The 22445-nt window shown below is 48.2% G+C and overlaps 1 protein-coding gene and 1 pseudogene across 1 annotated transcript in view; one reads left to right on the top strand and one right to left on the bottom strand.

Annotated features, from left to right (window-relative positions):
- LOC149360941 (uncharacterized) lies at positions 1 to 6637 on the top strand (annotated as a pseudogene).
- A 2492-nt stretch (positions 6638 to 9129) lies between these two features.
- The window catches only part of LOC149360939 (endochitinase-like), a 71394-nt gene continuing 58078 nt past the window's right edge, over positions 9130 to 22445 (bottom strand). Inside the window, exons 8-9 of the mRNA XM_089569424.1 lie at positions 17576 to 17707; positions 9130 to 9675 (exon numbers count right to left, since the gene is read on the bottom strand). Of these exons, the coding sequence (XP_089425550.1) occupies positions 9463 to 9675; positions 17576 to 17707 (345 nt within the window). The 3' untranslated portion in view covers positions 9130 to 9462. The remainder of the gene's footprint in view (positions 9676 to 17575; positions 17708 to 22445) is intronic.

The raw sequence follows: 22445 nt of genomic DNA, 5'->3' as shown, positions 1-22445 counted from the left end.
AGCAGTCCGAGCGGGACAGCTCTTCGGAGGAAACGGATGAGTAGCGAACTTCTGTACTTCTTTCAAGATGCCATCAGTGGGGAAGATATCGGACTTCGACCCTAAAACGCAAAACTTCGAGTCGTACTTGGAACGGTTTGAGCACTCTTTAACGGCAAATGGCATAGCCAATGAGAAGCGCCTCTCCGTCTTCTCGACAGTGATAGGCCCGGAGGCTTATGAAGTACTACGAAGTATCACGGTGCCGAAATCACCGGGAGAAAAGTCGTATGGAGAAGTTAAAAGTCTCCTGGAATAGCACTACAGCCCCAGAAGCTCCGTCATAGCAGAGCGATGCAAGTTTAACAGACGCATGCAACAAGAGGGGTAAGCGTCGAAGGGTTCATTGTAGAACTTAAACACTTGGCCAGGAAGTGCGACTACGGCGACTTCTTGGAAGATGCCCTTCGAGACAGGCTGGTTGCCGGCATACGGGATGAAGAGACTCAGCGTGCTGTGTTCGCGGAACGAGACTTGACGTTTAAATGCGCATGCAAAATCGCCCTGGACAGGGAACTAGCAGTGCGAGACAGTGCGCAAATGCGGTCAAGAGAGCAAACGGCATCGGTGCACGTCATGAAAGGCCGACCGCGTCAAGACTGGAGGCAAGCCAAACCTCAGAAAGGTGAAGGCAGCAAGAGCGAGAAATGTGAAAGATGCGGGAGGGGACACTCGTCGGAAGTTTGTTGGTACAAAAACTCTGTTTGTCACGAGTGTTCTAAAGTGGGTCACTTGAGAAATATGTGTCCGGCTGCTGGGGCGAAATCGAAACGGACGCATGCTCTCGAATGTTTCGAGGAAGACTCTGAGAATGAATTGTATCAATTGGTTAACTCAAACCAATCGTGTTATGAAGCGGGCGTTAACATTGAGGGGCGCACACTGAATATGCAAATTGACACGGCAGCAGCCGTCACAATTGTTCCAGAACAAGTGTACCAGTCTCACTTTTCGCACGTAAAATGTGAGCCGTGCAAAATATCGCTTCGCACGTATACTGGGGAGCAGTTACAACTTAAAGGACAGTGTGACGTGGCTGTTCGGTACAAAGATCAGAGCATGACGCTACCTGTCATTGTTGTAAGGGACAACGGAAGGCGGTTACCACCACTGCTTGGACGGAATTGGCTAGAACGTCTGAAACTTGACTGGCTGGAAATTGGGCAGGTGACACTCGAGGACAGAGTGGCGGTTCTAAAGCAGAAGTACCCGTCCGTATTCTCAGGCAGATTAGGAACAATGCAGAAATTCCAAGCAAAAGTTGTTATGCAACCGGGCACTGTTCCTGTTTTTTGCCGCGCCAGGCCTGTAGCGTTTGCACTGCAAGAAAAGGTCGAGCAGAAACAGTTGGAGCAAATCGAAACAGGCATGCTGCAGCCAGTGATGCGCAGTGACTGGGCAACGCCACTAGTCAGTTTTAAAAGAAGACGGCAGTATCAGGTTATGTGGGGATTACAAGACAACCGTAAATCCCTCACTGAAAACAGATCATTACCCGCTACCCAGACCGGAGGATTTGTACACTGCTTTAGCAGGAGGAAAGGTGTTTTGTGTGCTAGACCTTTCGTCGGCATACCAGCAATTGCCACTTACTCCCGAGTCCCGACCTTTTTTGACTGTAAACACTAGTCTAGGGTTGTTTGAATTCCAACGCCTACCTTACGGTGTTTGGTTTGGTTTATTGGGGTTTAACGTCCCAAAGCGACTGAGGCTATGAGAGACGCCGTAGTGAAGGGCTCCGGAAATTTCAGTGCGCCGGCAATATTCCAGTCTATGATGGACGATTATGAGAACAAAAGTAACTGCGCAAAAGGACGGGACAAGAGAAAGAGAACCACACGGGACAAACGCAGACTGACAACTGATTTATTCCACCTACTCCTCTTTCCATCAGCAGCAAAGCGCATGCGCACCAACCACAAAAACAAAAAACAGAAGCGACACTCATCTCGTGGAATCAAGGAACTCGAACTCCTTGCGGTACAGGTGTACTGAAGCATCGCTAATGCACTTATCAGGCCCTAACCTCGCGATTTCCAAGGCCTCGATAATTTCTCGTTCTTTCTTATCCCTCGAGCGTCCGATAATCTTAGTCCTATCGAAAAGCGGATTACAATCTCCGTCATCATGCTTGCAAGTGTGACAATGCTTAGGCAGATGCTGCCCCCTTGAATCTTCTAAGGAATTTGCGTGCTCTAATAATCTAATGTTGACGCAGCGGCCAGTTTGCCCTATGTAGAACCTACCACAACTCAGGGGAATCTGGTAAATTACATTGCATGTACACTGGACGAACTTATTCCTGTGGTTAATGCCACACTCAACCTTCTTTTGCCTATCTTTTCTCGCCAAATTGCACAAACGCGACAACTTGCAAGGTGCAGAAAAAATGACGTCAACGCCGAATTTTCCGGCGACTCTCTTGAGGCCGTGCGAGACCCTGTGAACATAGGGCATAACTTCATACTTCCGCCTCTCCTGTGCATATCCGCCCCCAGAGGTTTTGAGTTTGGGCGGAAGGACTTCAACAGGGACTCAGCGACAGCCTGAAGAAGGGCCAGCGGAAAACCAGCAGACCTAAGGCGATCAACCTGAGCCTCAAAGCTAATCTGAACTTTATGTGGACAGGACTTGGCTAATGAAGCCCTGAGGCAAGTTGATGCAATACCCCTCTTGACCAGCTTCGAATGGCACGAGTTAAAGGGTAAGAGTGCCTTTTTCGACCTAGGCATGTACGCCCAGCAGAGGTTGTCAGGATCGTTAAAAAATAATTTTAAATCTAAGAATTGCAAACAAGAGTTTTCAGGAAGTTCAATGGTAAAATTAAAACTCGGAAAGGCTGACTTAAAAGATGCTAAAACCTCCATTGCCACCTGGGCCAAGTCGTCGTTGTGGTCAATATTTAAAAGGATTAAAAAGTCATCCACGTATCGGAAAACTCGAACGATACGGTCGTCAGATAGTACCCGCGATAGCGAGCGGTCAATTTCAGCTAAAAGGATTTCCGATAAAACTGGGGCTACACATGACCCGATGCAAATTCCGCGTTTCTGCACGTAAAATTTTTCCTGAAAACTCACAATCGTTGAAGTAAGATAAACCTTAAGCAATTCCAAAAACCCTTCAACAGAAATACCGCACGCATTCTGGAAAGACACAGCACCAGAACGTTCGATACAGTTCCGGACTGCACGGAACAGGTCATCGTGGGGAAGGGAGTAGAACAACTCTTCGATGTCAACCGAGAAGCCCGAGTTAACATCGCAGAGGCTATCCCCTAACATTTCGGCCACTCGGTCTGAGCTGCTGACCTTGTACGGATCGTCGGGTGCCAGACTTCCCAGATGGCGCTGAAGGTAGCGACTGACCACAGCTTGCCAGGATCCAGTTTCTGTAACAATGGCTCTAAAAGGGCATTCTATCTTGTGGCTCTTGGCACTGAAGAACACAGTGAGCACTAGGACCTTGTTTTTCCCCACTTCACCTTTTAGCTTGTCGAGTTTCAAATCCCTTAACAGTGCAACCGCCTTTGCCTTTGCTTTAGACGGCTTTAGATCTGTTCTCTCAAAGTTCTTTAAGACAGATGTCATGGCCTTGTCACTAAAAAGCTTCTGAGGCATAACCACAAAGCCTCCTTCTTTGTCGGCCATCATCAAAGCGAGGTCAGAGTTCCTAAAATAGCTTGCCACAGATCTCACCATGGAGTGTTCTTTCTTCTTGCCTTTGAAAGTGTTGCGAATCGAATCACGCATTAACCACAGGAATAAGTTCGTCCAGTGTACATGCAATGTAATTTACCAGATTCCCCTGAGTTGTGGTAGGTTCTACATAGGGCAAACTGGCCGCTGCGTCAACATTAGATTATTAGAGCACGCAAATTCCTTAGAAGATTCAAGGGGGCAGCATCTGCCTAAGCATTGTCACACTTGCAAGCATGATGACAGAGATTGTAATCCGCTTTTCGATAGGACTAAGATTATCGGACGCTCGAGGGATAAGAAAGAACGAGAAATTATCGAGGCCTTGGAAATCGCGAGGTTAGGGCCTGATAAGTGCATTAGCGATGCTTCAGTGCACCTGTACCGCAAGGAGTTCGAGTTCCTTGATTCCACGAGATGAGTGTCGCTTCTGTTTTTTGTTTTTGTGGTTGGTGCGCATGCGCTTTGCTGCTGATGGAAAGAGGAGTAGGTGGAATAAATCAGTTGTCAGTCTGCGTTTGTCCCGTGTGGTTCTCTTTCTCTTGTCCCGTCCTTTTGCGCAGTTACTTTTGTTCTCATAATGTCGTACTAACTAGCCCCTCACCGCACTCTTCTATGATGGACGAGGTGGTTCACGCCATCCCGCACGTGGGATGTTACATCGATGACGTGATCGTGACTGGACATGACACGGCAGACTGCCAGAAGACACTGGAGCGTGTCTTGCAGCGCTTGAGTGAATATAAAATCACTCTCAATCTGAACAAATGCCGCTTCTTTCAGAAATCGGTCACGTACTTGGGTCACACGGTAACTGAAGGTATTTACCCTACGGACGCCAAGAAAAGGGCAATCTTGGAAGCACCGGATTTATTCCAAATTTCTTAAGAGCGCCTCGACTGTGGCGGAGCCGCTTTATCGGCTGTTAAAGAAAGATCACAAATGGTCTTGGACGAAGCAGTGTAGCGATGCATTTAATGATACGAAAGTCCTGCTCACCAGCAGCAAGGTGCTGGCATTCTATGACGTCAGGAAACCGCTCGCAATGCTTTGCGATGCATCGTCATATGGCTTAGGAGCAGTTATCTTTCACGAGATGACTGAGGGCGACGAGAAACCAATCGGATTTGCGTCGCGTACGCTTAGAGAAGTAGAAAAAAAGTATGCACAGTGTGAGCGCGAGGCTTTGGCCTTAATTTTTGGACTCAAGAAATTTCATAGGTACCTGTACGGCCGAAAATTCACAATATACACAGATCACCAGCCATTACTTGGTATCCTCGGGCACGACAAACGTGTTCCAACTGTGGCGGCCGCACGTATGCAGCGCTGGGCTATAATGCTTGCAGCTTACAGATACCAACTGAAGTTTAGGAAGGGAAAAAATGCAGAAGTGGCCGACGCCTTGTCAAGATTGCCCCCAGCCGGTACCCGCGAAAGACGAGGCATCCGAATGTCTGTCAGTGTTTCAATGCCTTCCGCTGAGAGCTGTCGAGATAGCAAAAGCCTCAGAGCGAAGCTTAACGCTGAGTCGGGTGGCACACTTCACGTTGAACGGGTGGCCTAGAGATTGTGTAGACGATTTAAAAGCTTACTATGTTCGCCGTGACGAACTATCCCTGGAGCAGGGGTGCGTAACCTGGGGTGTAAGAGTTGTAGTCCCAGAGCAACTGAGGGAACGTGTGCTAACCATGCTACATGAGGAGCACCCGGGGGCCAGCCGAATGAAAATGCTCGCGCGAAGTTTTGTCTGGTGGCCCGGGATCGATTTAGCGATTGAACAGTACGTGCAGCGATGAAAAATCTGCCAAGCAGTCCAACCTGCGTTCCGGCCGGTCCCTCGCCACCCTTGGCCATACCCCGCGCACAGCTGGTCACGCGTGCATGTGGATTTTGCACAGAAAGAAAGAAACGTGTTCCTCGTACTGGTAGACTCGTTCTCAAAATGGATTGAAGTATGGCCAATGCCCTCAACGTCTGCATTAAAAACCATTGAGAAGATTAGGGGTGTTTTTGCCGCTTACGGCTTGCCTGATATATTGGTGAGCGACAACGGGCCACAGTTTACGTCAGCGGAGTTCACTGACTTCCTGAGCACCAACGGTGTAAAACACGTGCGTACCCCGCCTTATGTCGCATCCAATGGGGCTTCAGAAAGAACGGTGCAAACCGTGAAAAAGGCTTCGCTGAAGCAGGTACTTCAAAGCGAGGCATCACATACGAAGCCGACGATTCAAGAAAGGATAGATAGCTTCCTCATGGCTTATCGTAACACACCAAGTAGTGTGACGGGCAAATCACCCGCTGAACTTTTTTTGAAGCGTCAGCCACGCGTCAAACTTTCTTTACTCAAGCCTAATTTTGCAAAGACCATGCAACACAAACAGGAGCAGTTAAAGGCACAACGCGATTTGGTTCGTGGGCAAGAGCGCGCGTTTGTTGTGGGCGACCGTGTTTTTGTGAAAACTGTGCGGGGTGAGAGTGTTGCCTGGGAAGAAGGTGTGGTGTCCCAGGTTGTCAGTGCTGTGACATACGTGGTGCAAGTGCGCGATGGATTGCGCTTCATGCATGCCGATCACCTGCGTCCTCTGCACGCCGACCCCAGCTCTACTCCTCCGCCCAAGAAGGGGGGTGCTAAGACAACCGACCGGTGGAAGTGTCCTCATCCCTGCCTGACACGGACCCGTCACTGTCGCCATCGGAGCCCGCCAGCGGCGCAGCTGACGCGCCGGACGGATCAACCCAGCCGGCCACGGTGGAGCCTGCTCCGCAGGAGCATACGGAGGCTCCCTAGGCCAACGCGCCACCACTGTCTGCACCAGGGGAGGAGCCAGCGGTACGTAGAAGTGCTCGCGTGCGAAGACAACCAGACTGGTATCGACCCCAGAACTTTTGAGTGATGGCTTGTAACTAAATTAAGCGGGAAAGAGTGTGATAACGCAGCAAGTCAGCTGACACGCCCACATGTCTACCTGGCGCGACCATCGCTGAGCGTGAACCGTGTGACGTCACCTATCAGTATATATGTACGCCTGCTTGGAATAAAGCGATCCCATTTCCCTGGCATGTCTTGGTCCTGACGTTATAACAAGATCGAGTTTGGGTTTGGACGCACATTCGCCGCCGAGGATTGAGTGAAAAACTTGCGCCGTTATTTCGGCCCGTACAAGGTTTTTCGTCGGCTAGGTGAACTGCAATCAGAGAGACATCCGGGACATATGTTTACGATTGTAATGTTATTTATGTTGTTTGTGCCTGAGACCGCATTTTGATCACTTGACGCACTTTTTTTTGTATATTTGAGATGTAGTGACCGTTTTGCTTGACATGTTTTTTGTATTACTAGAATGTACAGCTTAAGTGCCAAATGTTTTGCGCTTTATTTCACACGCAAATCTTATTCGTGTTCTTTTTTTTGTTGTGTTTTGTACACGTGTCCCCCCGCGCTGCAAGTAATGTATACGGGGGGTTCAGGCTGTTTCAAGTGGAAGTTGTTTCCACTTTTTGCCTGAACCAACCCTCATCAATTTGTGATGAAAATAAAAACGTTTGATTGATTGATTGACTATAAAGTCGGCCCTGACGAAATGACTGCATCCCAGCGACGCCGCGTACGACCAGAAGGTGTCCATGTCATCCGTCTAAATCCCTATTATGCGCGCTAAAGCATGTTGTGTTTCCACCCTTGGTGTTTATTTTTACACAATCCGTTTTAGTTGTTTGTGGCCGCATTATGTACTAACGCATCGCGGTCGCTGCTTCTTTGAGAGAGGAGTAATGCCGCGAAAGTTTGTAGTGTTTGTTTGTTCATTCTTCAAAGCTGCCGGCACGTCGCTTTATCGCTTTGTTTGTGATGCAAGACGCGCCTAGATTTATCTCGATTGATCGCATCCATGCGGAGTGATTCTACGTAGCTCCAATATGTTCTAGTAACTTTTGAAGCTTTATCTCGAGCATTCGCTATCAGCTTTAAAAAGAGCACGGCCGAGAGCATTGGGCATTCTGTTCGACGACCGCCGAGCGCGCTTGTTGCTACGCCGCGGCCGACTGATTCAGTTCATTGCAGGCGCAAGTCAGTCCAAATAAAGAGTGTCGTTTAGAAGCGATTCTCGCTGTTTCCTGTTCGCCGTAGTGCAGTCACCATTACGTGACAATATTTCTTGTCACCGATATTCATATAATTTTTGTCCCTGGATTTCAGAACCTTGTGCGTCTTTGAAGAAGGAAATGATTCCACGATTCCTCGGAAGTTGGTGACTTTTATTTCAATGTTGCATTTTCCGAAAGTTTTGAGGCTTTCTACAGAATTTGGTATCACCTATCAAAAGTGCCGGCTCCAGAGGCACGCAAATGCCGCACGCAGCGGCCCGCAGTGCGTCGCCCCCTTCCGCTCTAACGGCGAGAGAGCGGTGCTGTTTTGGAACCACCACTGCGTAACGGCCAGTCCACATTTACAGCTGGGAACACTCCTTCTGACGCAGTGCGTGACAGCGGCAGGGCCAATGAATTCAATGGATGGTTCAGCAGCTCACCTGGCGCGCAAGTGCAAACTTCGCGCAAAAGAATGGTGAATTAAGTCTGGCGCTTTACCTCTAGCCCTGGGTGTAAGTATTAGTTTCCTAGCATCAATATATAAATCGAGATCTTCAATGGTTAAAAGCCATAAGGAAGGCCTGATGCAAACAATAAAGGATGGTGAACACAGAAAGCAAAGCAGAAAATATAGAATAAAAATCTCTACACAAACACACTCTATTCATTCCTCGCACTACAATAGACTGGAATAACTTGCCACCACACATAGGTACTGAGGTTAACTTACAATCGTTTCAGCATTTGTTAAAACAAACCATGGGCTAACAGATTTTGTATTTTTGTTGTATTATGTGCATTTACTGAGTATTTCATTCTGCGTTGTTTGTTGTGTTATTTGTGTATATTACTAGCTTTATTTCATACTTCGTTATTACATGCATTTTGTTTCAAGTGCCTGTGCCGTATTTTCATGCTTGTATTCCCCCCCCCCCCCCTATGTAATACCCTCACACGAGGGTACTTAGGGGTATTGTAAATAAATAAATAAATATTCAATTCAATTCATTTATTTCACTACATATACGTACACATGGTTGGAGCTCTTGGGCAAAAAGCTGCTCAGGGTAGCTTGACGTGACCCAAGAGACCGTAACAAGGTAGAGCAGTGCAGATGCATTATTGAAATATGACAAAAGAAAAACAATATTATGTGCAACATCACATACAAGGAATACAGGGCTAGTGTTACAATACAAAAACTGACTCTGTTAATCGTATACTGAAACATCTTACATGTTCAAAAAGACCGTCGTAAGCGACATTATTACGCAATGGACGTCAGTACTAGATAAAAAAAACCCAATGTGATCGATTGATGGAAAGACATTTAGGATTTTATTGCGCATTTAGAAATTTTTCCCGCAAGTCGCTTCTTGTGGGCTTAGTGTCGAATTTATACTTGTTTAGCAGTGAGGGGAGGTCTGTTGCCTACGGAGCGGAAGTTCCCGACTTCATGTATTGAATTTGCAAAATATAATACCCAATAGAAAGATATAAAACACCACGTACAATTGTTTATACAGTACTATACATACAATACACAACACAATGCAAGCGATATAATAGAGCGCTACAGAAACAGAAATACAATGGCTCAGCACAGTGTGTGCCAATCAGTCGAGTAGGCGCGTCACAGGGCGCCATCGTCCCGTCCCCGGGGTCGCCGCCGCTGCATCGCCTCCGGGTGGCGTCGCGCTCCGGCCACGGCGGCCGCGTTGGCCTCGTCCAGCTTGCGCCGGATGCGCGACAGGAGGGGGTGGGCGCCGCCCCCGCACGAGTTCTGGTAGTCGTCCGCCTCGATGTTGAACACGGCCGCACTGCGCACCTCCAGGCTGGCGTTGCCCTGCGCGGGGAGGACAGGCAGGCAGTCAGGACCACTCAGACGACCGCGGCGATAGCTGCCGGAGAGATATTCTCCGGGCTACAGGCCATCAACGTCATCGGGGTGCGTTAAAAAAAAAAAATGGCGGGGTCTTAGCTTTAGGTAAGCCTGGTAGGTTGCGAAAGCAGGTGTTTGATACTCCATATGCAGCGCCTCTAGTGGGGACGCCGTGCCAAGCGGCCGCCGTTACCCGATGAGCCGAGTTGGTAGCCTGTCTCTCGCTCCTACTAGCCATGGTATGACGTCATAGGTCATTATAAATGTCACGCGTGGCTACCGGCCTCCGCTGCGCGACGACTCGACTTGGTAGCCCATCCCTCACCCTGGTTGACGTCAGAGGTCATTCTAAAGGTCAAACGTAGCTACCGGCCGCTGCTACGCGAAAGGCCGTTCGTGAGCGTAGTATTAGGATGGCAAATTTCTGAGTTAATTATTCAATACCCCATTATTATAGATACTCACGCAGCGCCCCCTCTATACGTACATTCAAAATGTTATTTAAATCAATGCTCATCAATGAACTTTAAAGATGAAAACTAAACGTATGCCTATCACTTGTTATATGTTTTGTAAATATTGCTATTGTCGAATTGTGGTTAAAGTATGCTGTTTGTTTTCGCCGAAAGCCAGTGTTTCCTAAGGAAGTCTTAATATATTGTGTAAAAAATAATGATGTGTGCTCTATCATGTAATGCTTTTGTTGATTTTTGTAGCCAGTGGTGCCGCCTGTCATCCGGGTGGCGTGGCCTCGTCAGGCAATGCATGCCTTTTGCCACGTAACCATGGACAACCTCTCCTTTGTCTGAAATAAATTCAGAATGAATGAATGAATGAATAAATAATTTAAAGCTGAACTGCATTCATGGGCGGCAGACAAATTTTCGCGCATGCAGGTATGCGTCCATTTCAGCCATATCCATCGGTCTGTGTGATGGTACAGTGGGTCATCAAGCGAGCGACAAATGCCCAATGAATTTTAAAGGTATTGATTTCTCTCGAGGAAGGTTAAGACTACGCGAATAGTGTAAAACGCAGCAAGTGGGTAAAGGCAATAATATTCATTGCGCATTGCTCTGGTATTACACGTGCGCAGCTATGGGGCTGCGAGATGCCCAGTGGTCGTCTTCTGCGCGCGTGCAGATTGCAATGCATTGTGCGACATGTTTTCTTCACCGAAAGAAAAAAAATCATGAAAGGAGAACAAAAAAAAAATTAAAATACGCTATTAAGTTCGACGTTCTGGCAATGGAAACCGTTGTGGCTTCCTACGCTGCCGCTTGCTCCTACGAAGCACGTCTTCAGGTTTTGCCTTCTGAGTCGAAGCATCGCCTGGCGGTTCCGTTCGGGAAGGACTGTCTTGCGGTTCTTTTTTTTTAGCTCTTAGAGGCTCTCACATGCGAAGCAGATGTCCGCTGCCAGTATCCATTAGATAGGTTCGCGGCGTCCCTGCCGTGCGTACAACCACTGCTGGAGCCCAGGTTCGCTGCAATTATCGTAGACTGATACTGCAGCCCTTATATGAAGATCTGACAGATGTCTAGCGGACTTGTTGTAGTACTTTTGCTGCATGCCCGTAATGTCTTCTAGACGATCGACTTCCAACGGTTTCGGTGGGAATGGTCTTTCGCTCGAGATGACAGTCCAGTACTGGCAGCCTCATTTTGGTGCGGCGGTCCATCAACCTTCGGCTGGGACTGCAGAAGGTCATCTCTCGGCAAATTTCTCCATTCTAACATGGCGCTGCAAAACTGAATGGTGCCGAACGACTATTTATTGAGCAACTTTTATTCCTCCTGAACGGCACGCTCTGCCAGGCCGTTCAGGCATGGCAGTGGATAGTGGGGGCTGGACGTCTCATTGTTGATGTGAAAGTGAGAACTGAACAGCATGAAATTTGCGCTTCAGAACGGGGGCCTGTTATCAGTGCACATGTTGCCAGGGATGCCGTGTGCTGCAGAAATTTGCGTGCATATTTGGATAACTTCTTGCGCTGTTGGCGACCAGATTTTCGGATCTCAAAAAAGAAGAGTAAAAATTATTATAATCAAGTACTGGTTGCCCCCGTGGTAAAAAAAGCCCATTGCAACAGGCTGCTAAGGTAAACTGGGCACCGATTAACTGACCATTGGAAGCTTTGCATGTCTGTTTCTGTATTTTTTTGGCATCCTGAGCAAGAATTTTCAAGTGTCTGATTGTCAGAATTCATGTTAGGACAGTGTATCACCTGTCTGGCCCTTGCCTTCATTTTGTCTTTTCCCCCGTGTGCTGCGTGTAGTAAGCGGATGACTTCCGGGCGCTTGGCTGGCGGGATGACTAGCCTGTTGCTCCGAAGCAGCAGGCCGTCCCGGACATGCATATCGTTACGGTAGGCACAAAAAGGCCGCAGGGAATACGCTAATTGTAACATTGTCTCCGGCTACTCTATGTTGGAATAACAAAGAAAATGAGTCATAAATGCATCTCCTGGTTTCATCCCGGATGCTTCGAGCTGCTCATCTGCAACGGGCAGAAAAGAAACGACATTGACTTCAACCTGCTCAGTTTCTTCTCGCACTTCTTGGTGGTAAGGAGTCAGCTAAGACAAGCTGTTTGCCTGGCTTGTACTTAACGGCTTTTGGAAATTTTGGAAGCTCTAGCCTCATGTGTTGGAAGCGTATCGGGCATTCACACAAAGTTTTCTTGAATGTTGTTTCCAGTGGTTTGTGGTCTGATTCGACAGTCCAAATATGTAATTTTCAAACTTAGTGCACCCACGGACGATTGAAAGTCTCCTTTTCAACTTGCGCGTATCGCTGTTGGGCTGCGGTTAGGAAACGGGATGACTAAGCGATCGGCTGTCCGTTTTGCGAGAGCACGGCCCCCACACCCTACTGGCTTGCATCAATCGACAATACCGCGCTTTGGCCTTGCTGAAAGTATGCCAGGACTGAAACTTGCATGAGGCTTGCACGTAGGTGCTCAAAACTACTTTCCTGGAAGACTGAAAAAATGCATGCTGTCTGTCTTTCAAAGCTCTCTAAGTGGAGCAGACAGAGGAGACATATTGAGCAAGAAGCGCAACACAAAGTCGATCATGTCGAGAAAAACTTGAAGCTCCTCAGATTTTGGGGTGTTGCTACTTTTAGAATGTCCTCGACCCTCACAGCCACAGTCCGTCTTAGGTGAGTACCTAGCCTATGTAGCGCACTCGGGGCTGCAACAAGTGATGCTTTTTTCTGTTGAGCTTCTAGGTGTGTTCTCTGCAACGCGTGAGCAACTTGAACAGGTGGTTATTCGGCTCCTGGTGAACGTTTCCCAAAATAAAATGTTGTCCACAAGCTACACCGGCAAGGCCCTCAACTCAGGTAACACCCATTCCCCCAATAACTACCGTCCTATATCACTCACGAGTATTCCATGTGAACTTCTGGAGCATGTTATGTATTCGCATCTCATCACTTTCCTTGAGTTTAATTCGTTCTTTGCGGCTGATCAACACGGTTTTAGAAAGACGTTCTCATGTGAAACACAACTTATATGTTTTACTAATGACCTATTTACCCATGCTGACATGAGCTTCGATGTAGACTGCGTGTTTTTGGACTTTGCGAAAGCTTTCGACACTGTTTCACACGATCTTCTAATTTTTAAACTTAGCATGCTTAACATTGATCCGAATGTACTAAACTGGTTTAAAAGTTTTCTTTCTAATCGAACTCAATACGTTTCTGCTAACGACTGTTCATCTTCTCACATTTCTGTAACATCGAGCGTACCCCAGGGATCGGTACTGGGACCTCTTCTCTTCCTTATCTACATTAACGACCTGCCTAAATGCATTTCCCATTCATCTATCAGGCTTTTCGCAGATGATTGCGTCATTTATCGCACAATAACTGACCACACTGACTCTATTAAGCTTCAAGAAGACCTTACAAGCATATCTAACTGGTGCGATAAATGGCTCATGCAACTAAATGCTAGCAAATGTAAAACAATGCATGTATCGCGTCGCACTAACATCACTGACAACATGCGCACTTACTTTCTTCGTGGCACTTCCCTTGAATCCGTCAAGTCATACAGATACCTAGGTGTTCATATTTCACGTAACCTGTCATGGCATATGCACGTTGAGCATGTCACTAATAACGCTAACCGGGTTCTTGGATATTTACGTCGAAATTTCTCTGCTGCGCCTCTACCAATAAAACTAACACTTTACAAAACATTAGTGCGGCCGAAGCTAGAATATGCTTGCGCAGTATGGGATCCCAGTCAAATCACTTTAATCAACACACTTGAATCCATTCAAAATCGCGCAGCACGTTTCATCTTATCTAACTATTCCCGTCACGCCAGCATTACTTCCATGAAAAACAACCTTACCCTGCCAGACCTTTCCTCACGCCGTAAATGTTTTCGACTCTGTCTTTTCCATAGAATGTATCATCACAACCCTGTATTAAAGAATCATCTTTTTGCTCGCCCATCATACATATCGTCCCGTTCTGACCACATGTTTAAAGTTGCTGTTCCATTTTCCAGAACAAAAATGTGTCATAATTCATTCATTCCCAAAACGAGCGCAGACTGGAACGACCTTCCTCCCTCCATCGCTGCCATTTCTGACATCTGCAATTTCAAGACATCTGCATTTTCTGCCGTTTTGTAAATAATATTGTATAACATGCACTGTTCATTTTATGTACCTTACCACTCCTTTCTGTAATGCCTTCGGGCCTGGAAAGTATCCGAAATAAATAAATAAATACATAAATAAACTACTCCATGCATTGCTCGCTGAAAAACTTCCGAAGTCGACGCTATGCCGGACAGCATGGGCAAAAAACCTATATGTGCCTTACGGCGTGCTCATAGTACATATTCAAGAGCTCGGCTAGTCCGACTTAACCTACCAGAACTCCAATGACACGTCCAAGGTGGAAAAGTACCTTGTCCCAGACAGACGCGGTACTACGTCTTCCAAGGTTTGCACGTGGTAGTGCTCCCCGAGGATAGCCCTGTTCTAACCTGACAGGCGTAAGCTTAAAATTGGTTTTAGATGAAAGGAAATGGCGCAGTGACTGTTTCACAAATCTCGGTGGCGATGCAAACCCCGCTGTAAGGGAAGGGATAAAGGAGGGAGTGAAAGAAGAAAGGAAGGAAGAGGTGCCGTAGTGGAAGTCTCCGGATTAATTTCGGCAACCTTGGGATCATGCACTTTTCCCATTTTATAACCACCACCACCTCCACCATGTAGCTTGACTAGGAGGTGGCTTTTAAATGTCCCCGTCACTTTCCATTCTTTGAAGCTCTGCTTTCACGCGGTGCAGAAAGGCAGGAGCGGCTCTTGCTGATTTAACGCTACCTTGAGCACCAGGTTTCAGCTGTATGTAGTAGGCAACATCCTCCTGTTCGAGGCCTCAGAAGACATCTTCAAATCTTTGAGGTTCATTACATCTGGCTGCATCAACTGAATCTATGAGGCTGATCAGGCCAAGGCGCTCTCAATGTCAGTGGGACCTCCGGCTTGACGACGAGAATTTGTACTTCCGTGCACTATCGTTTGTGGCTAAAGACCAGCTTAACCTTTTTTGATGCAATTCCTTGCGGTCCAAACACGGGTGCAGTGTAGCGAAGCATAATATTCAGGCTGGGATGTTGTGCGACTTAACATTGCCTCACGTATTACACAGCATTTATGGTTTACATGGGGTTTAACGTCTCAGAGCGACTAAGGCTAAATGCGACGCCGTAGTGAAGGGTTCCGGAATTTCGATCACCTGGGGTTCTCTAATGCGCACTGAAATTGCACAGTAAAAGGGGCTCTGGAATTTCGCCTCCATAGAAAATCGACCGCCGCGGCCGTAATCGAACCTGCGTCTTCCGGGTCAGCAGCCGAATGCCGTAACCACTGCGCCACTGCTGCGGCATTACACACCATTTAGAAGAACGTTCAGTTGGGCGAGTTGGTATAAGTTCATATTGGAAAAACAGCGCACAAAACACAGAAGGCTAGAAGAAAGAAAGACACAGGACGAGCGCTGGCTCTCTACTAATGCTTTATTAATAAAACCTCGGAATATAAATGAAGATGAAAAGGCATGACACATGAATTAAATGCAAAACATGGAAAGAAGACAGACGCGGGCGTCGCTCAAAAATGGCCAAGAAACTAGAGCTCCTTGTTAGAGAATACAACAGTAGGTTCAATAACGCAGTCGCGTTGTTCCGTTACGATAAAATATGCTTCTGCAACTTCCCGCGTGGTGTGGCCCTTGCGGGAGTATAACACATCAGCGTGACGTAACATAGCAGAGCATTTTAAGGCGAAAGCCTTTAATGCCTCATACTGCCGTTAGCAGACGCTGTCGCGGCAGCCGTGTCAACAGACGCTGTCGGCAGCTGTGTCGACAGACGCGTCGGCAGATTTGTCCGCGTTTCGGCGTCACTGCTTAAGAAGAAACTGCCGAGGGTGGGAATCGAACCAGAGCCTTTGGCATTTGAAGCGCAGACACTACCACTCCGCCACGAAGGCTCAAGGTTCGAGCATGAATAAAGGCATCTAGTGAATGCACTGGTTTCATATATAAAGTAAAAGCAATAAAGTGAAGGAAAGGAAAAATAAAAAGAAGAAAATAAACAAAAATAAAACCAAAATAATAATAAGAAATTAAAATAAAAACAATAAAAATAAGAAATAGAGCAAAAAAAAAACAAAATATGAAAAATAATGAATACATAAAAACAAACAGTGCGCCAGGAAACGCTTTCGCCTTGCAGCACTTTAGAGAGCCAAAGAGCCCGCTGAATTTTTTTTTCGTTTTCATCACTTGCTACCCTCAACAGTGTTTGACAAGATGAGACTGGTCATTGCTGTTTGCAAGATTATTTTGGTGCTCTTGCAGGCGCGTGTTCACCACTCTGCCCTGACGTATCTGTCTCCACAAGATAGGGGAACGCTGCAAACAATGCATGTGCGGCAGATGACGAACGAATCTCTGTGCGCGACACCACACCATTTATTTTTAGAATCTCTGTTTCTTTGGATAGTTGGGCATGATTGCTTTAATTTTACGGGTGCTGAAAGTACGACAGCAAAATTGAATCTTTTTCCCACTTTCTTAAGCCGTGGGATACCCGATGCCAATAGGGTAGAACAGAAAAATTTTTCTTTTCCTTTTCAGGACGGGTGCGCGGTGCTTTCTCGGTCGCCTGTCGCCTTACACGCTGATTTAACCGAGAGCAAGCCTCGTTTAGTACAGCAACCTTTACTGCGGTGAATGGGGACCAGGGTTTCACATAGCGAGAGGGGAAAACACTATTATTTTTTTGGAGCTTAGAGTGTACCAAGGGCGTCCGCAGAACTTTTTCTAGGGGGGTGCACCCGATGGCCGGGTATGGGGGAGGCGGTAGGTTAGCACCAAAAAGGAACTATTTGTGGTCTAAACTGCGCACATGAAACAAAAATTAGAAGCAGCAAATTAGTGCTAGGCTTGGAGGACAAACACTGGAATTTATTGAACAAAGAGTTGAGCTCAATATGCAAAATCCGAAAACTTAAAATCATCTAAGCGTGCTAATCAAGCTGTGTAGTTGTTTTATACTAGTGCATAAATAATGTCCGTAATTCAAAGGGGGGGGGGGGGGGGAGCCACCCCCCTTGCTCCCCCTTCCGGACGCCTATGGAGTGTACCTTGCGCTACAGCCTACGCAGCTCAGGCATCCAGACGAAGTTGGCCTCTCTATGCGAGCCAGCATTACAAGAACGCTGCGTAGGTATAAAATCTCAGCCAGTGGGGTGATTTACTTCGGCGTAGCGATCTCACGGTGCGGAAGAAATTTTTTGCGAGAATATGCCAGGGGAGGCGGCGCTCACCATCCAGCCGAAGGAGTCCGCCGTGGGCGTGGACATCCACAGGTTGCCCTTCCAGGCAACCAGGCAGTCCGATCCCGTAGCAGCGTCGCGCTTCTGTGTCCACAAGTTGTCGCTGGCCAACTGCTGGCAGATCTGCGGCAACGAAAGATAGGCTGACACTATAGAACAGTACTGGCCTTTACTTAGGGCTGCGCATCAATTTCAACGCTAAGGCCACATGCGAGTTTCGATCAGTGCACAAAGCGTCTACAGAAGTTGACCAGATGACGTAACGTGTTCTACCAAAGCAGCACTTCGTAAGAAATGTTAAAAATGACGAGTTATTCGTTTTCGTTTGGCATGCTGTGCCATACTGCACTGCAATCCGGTGCCGGCGTTTTTGGCGTCGGCGTTGCGAGCGAAAAGTCAGGAGCCTGACTGGCAGGTGGTGCCCAGCCAGCAACCCAGGAGGCAGGTGGGCCACCTAGGTCACGTGACCTTGCGGCGCCATCCCAACCTGCCCACCGGATAGTGAGCCAGCTGCCCACCGTGGCAGGTGGCAGTTAAATTAATGATTGGTCGCTCGGGAAGCGCAACCTGGGTCGCACAAGGCCTGCCGCTGGGAACACCTGCCATCCCAGGGCAATGGCGCATCGCTTAACGGCTGCACCTCTGCGCCAGGAGGGGTATGAGGACTCCAAACGATCTGTGAATGTACAGTAGAGAATGACCTTCTGCATATATATGGGAAGAAACCCATTATGCTATCGAGTCATACCCTTAAGGCGAAGCGTATGTGCCCCTTCGAGTTTTTTATATACGTAAAGGGGCAGGAGTAATAGTTCGCAACCTTTACATTGGTTTTTACGTTTATGCAGGGCAAAGCGGAAACGAATATCAGGAACGCCCTTGCAATGGTTGCAAAAACATCTATTATACACAGCACCTTTTCCACTCTTTTACTTCGGTTACCGAAGCCTTATCAAGCAGGCACGTTATGGTCACACCGCACTGGATAAGTCAAAATTTGCCGAATATAAAATTTAACATGGGCGCCCGCCTACGAACTGCGATGACTGCCTCAAGTGCTGAGCTCCTAGCTATATCCAATGCCGTTATTGTGACTCTACTGCCGAGAATGTGTTTTATGCAATCATGCTCATAAGAGGATCAGTGAAGCGTGCGCTGCAAGTTGCATATAATCGCAGTCATCGTTCTTGTCCTTAAAGGCATACTGCCGTAGGCGTTCGTTAATGGATTGCCCCATATTTCCCTACGTAGCCCGAGTAGTCTGCACAATGCAAACGCCTCTTGCGGCAGTTAACGAAGAGGCAAAGAAGTACTTTTTAGTGCATGGAATGTGGTCCAACTAAATCAGTTGTAAGACCAGCCGAGGCGTGTGCGCGTGCTTTCCACTTTTTAGTGCGCGAGCACTAAAGCCCTGATCTCAGATTTCGCCGATGTCAACTGCTTGTCCCAAGCCTCCGGCAGGTGGCCCATTTACCACAGTGCGCAGGTGATAACCTGCCTACTGGGTTGTGGGCTGCCAGCAAGCAGGCTTTACGGCCAACTATGCAAGAACCACTTTACAGCAAAAAAAAAAACTTTACGGCCACGAGCGGGTTTTCGAATTCGCGGCAGTGTGAACCCTACCAGACGATATTTCGTCAAACCTTAGATTTCAACTAGTAAGAACACGAACAGTGAATTACAAATGCAATTCAACTCGCGCAGAATAACACTCGAGAGAGTACACTACTACACGAGCATTGCACCTAAAGTGCACCAAAAGAAGAGGGGTAAACAAAACAGAACAAAATTTGTTAACCGGGCACTGCGATAGTCCGACGACCGGCGGACCATGATGGTGCCGTCCCGAAGACCGCCGCGCTGCCTCGCTAGTCCGTGGCTGAGCGAGTGATGCTGACCCGGGAGTTTTGCAGCCGCGCCTCTCCGAAGCTTAAACGGCAGCTCGGGCTGATTGACAGCTCTCAGCCTCCTTCATATATAGGAGCGTGCCGTGTCTGTTCTTTTCTTCGCGCCAAGGCAGGCGCGCACATTGTGGGGCCGCACTCGTCCCTTTCGGTTCGCTTTCCCGCAATGCACCAACTGTGGTTAGCTCCCCCGCAACGCACTCTCTTAGTAGGGTTACTCTAACAGGGGAGGGCGCTCGCGTTGCAGCGACACCAGGGCCACGAATGGCGCGTGTGCTGCTCGCGGGCGGGGGAGAGATGGCTCTCTTCTGCTCGGCACCGTAAAAGCACGCCGCCGTGTCGCGCGCGGCTCCGCTCTTCGTCAGTGGTGGTGGTGGTGGAAAACATTTATGTACAGGTATAATACAGGGGGTTATGCATGAGCTGACCCAGAGTGGGCCAGCCCTTACAAATACTAGGTGGAGGTCCCTAGTTCGGGACCCCAGTGGCATCGGCCGCCGCCCAGGCTCGCGCGACCAAGGCCCCTTGGGCCTGCAGGTCAGAGCAGCCGAGCAGGGTCGCCTCCCAGTCATCCCGGGTTCGGTTGGGGTGAGGAGTGGGCGACCTCGTGGTGGGAACATGTTCCCGCAAGCCCGTCCCGTCCGGCCTCGGAGTTTTCCCTTGCCCTAGTGTGGGCGAATATTCGCTCGTAACCGTGCTGGTGAGTCGGACGTCCTCGATTCCTCAGTGTATTTTGTTGTTAGCTGGCGTTATTGTGGTTGTAGCAATAAATGCCTTGTGTGTGTCAGCCAGTGTGTCGTTTCTTTGTTCCCGCAGAGGAAGGCCCGCCGTGGTCGGCGTGCGCTCGGTAGCTCTCGCGACCACGGGGTGGAGTCAGCGCGTTTCTGAGCTGGGTCAGCCGCACTTAAGCGGGGAGAACGTATTTATCTTCGCGATTAAAACCCCACAACATACACGCAGTATTAACATATTTGCTTTGTCATTCTCGCGCCGGGCGAGCGTACCCATTGGTCGGGCGTGGAGATTATTAGCACAGAATTCTAGGCTCTTCTTTTCGACACCGCCAGCGCGCGAACGAAGTGGAGAGGGCAGCACGCTCAAGACTACGCCCTCTCCGTCGGCAATGAGTAGCATTTAGTCCAAACTTCTCGAAAGTTCGACGGCGCGTGCGGACATGTTTCCTTTCGCGCCGCTCCGGGGAGCGAAGTGGAGAGGGCAACAAAAGCCACGAGATTAGGCGCTGTCTGTAGTTCTTGTATCAAATGTCCCAGAATTCTCTACGGCGTGCTGTGACGTGATTGCTTCCGCGCCGCACCAATCTTTCGAATGTGCGCCGAATTTACTCACACGTGTCTATTCTTCCGTGCTCGCTGCGCTGTTGAGAATCACGAATAAAGAACAACTCGCTTAACATTCTTCACTCGCTAGAGAAATCGGCTTGAGACGGAGAATGAAGAAAGGTCCACATAATTATGAACAATCGCCAATTCCAGAATGTGGAGAACCTGCCGGAAAATTTCGCTGCAAAAAAAAAAAAAAGATCGGCAGAGACGCTGATGGCTGCTTACTTGTCAGAATGGAAAGCAAGTTGTACGCGCAAGACGCAGAGGTCTGGTTGAATTTTGCGAACTGAGTTCATATGATGCGATGAGTTTTTTTTAAGACTATCACAGCGCTGACACACACACAGGCACGTATGTCGTCGGTTCGGATCCCTGTCACAAGCTAGCCTCCAACTTCACTAGCACATGTAACCTATATGTAACGAGAAATATTATGACACCACCCAGAATGCTGTAGCCCAAACGGGTGCTTTACAGTGTAAGTACGAACGTCAGGAAAACTTGAGCCATGCTGTGGTAGGGCAGTGGTCGGTAAATATAGAAGAACGGCATGTGTAGGCATGTGTAGGACTGCCTGATGTGGCGGTGCTCGGCTTACTGTGTGCGTCACACGGCCGCTTGATGACGTCACCCTATTAATACGAGAGCGATGGATGCCCTGTTCACCAAAAAATCTGCTGTCGGCGTTGTGGGCGAAGTTGTGAGCGAAATATCACGGGGCTCTGGCAGGTGGTCTCCAGATAGCCAGCTAGGAGGCGGGTGGACCTCCGAGATCACGTGACATTGCGGCGTCATCACAACCTGCCAACCGGATTGTGAGCAAACTGCCCACCATGGCAGGTGGCCGTTAAATTAATGATTGGCCGCTTGGGGAAAGCAACCTGGGACGCACAAGGCCTGCCGCTGGGAGCACCTCTCATCGCAGGGCATTGGCGCATCGCTTAACCGCTGCACCATTGCGCCAGGAGGGATGTGAGGACTCCCAGGGTATCTATAAACGTAAAGTAGGGAATCACACTTCATAGTAGTAGTAGTACAACTTGATATATAGGAATTAACCAATTAACGTTACCGCGTCTTACCCTTAGGCGGAGCTTGATTCTATCCTCGAATTTTTTTTATTTTCACTTGGCTCCAAAAATAGGCGTTTGCTTGGCTGAAGTTATTTTCGGAGAATTAACTTCCCACTCGCAAACCTTTTACATACGTCCGCAATACTCACCAATATATAGCGGGTTATTCGTTGACACACACGCACATTTGGTGACACGCACATATTCATTCTGAAATTGCAAATGTTCTAAACGCCTTTAAATAACTACCCGCAGTCGTCCTTCAAATCTGCTGGACGGAGGAGTTCTGATATTTGACGCCGCAATAACCTTTCAACAACGTGTGTCGCTTTCTAAGAACTTCTGCTGTGTCTCCCGTCAAGAGAGCCGTGAATGCATCCTGTACGCGTGCCGGAAGGACTATTCCATACTGTTTCTCCGCATAAGTCTTTGGCTTCCACATTTCTCCAGGATTTTATAGCCCTAGCGGTTAATGCGATGATTGCCGGTAAAAGAATGCGTGTAGTCGCCGCAGTTCTCGTCACAACACAGTAGTCAAAAT

This window comes from Amblyomma mixtum, chromosome 2 (genome assembly GCF_055824585.1).
Source record: "Amblyomma mixtum isolate Tamu chromosome 2, ASM5582458v1, whole genome shotgun sequence".
In the NCBI taxonomy this organism is placed as follows: Eukaryota; Metazoa; Arthropoda; class Arachnida; order Ixodida; family Ixodidae; genus Amblyomma; species Amblyomma mixtum.
Note: the sequence above shows the minus strand (reverse complement) of the source record. Positions and strands in the feature narration are given on the sequence as shown.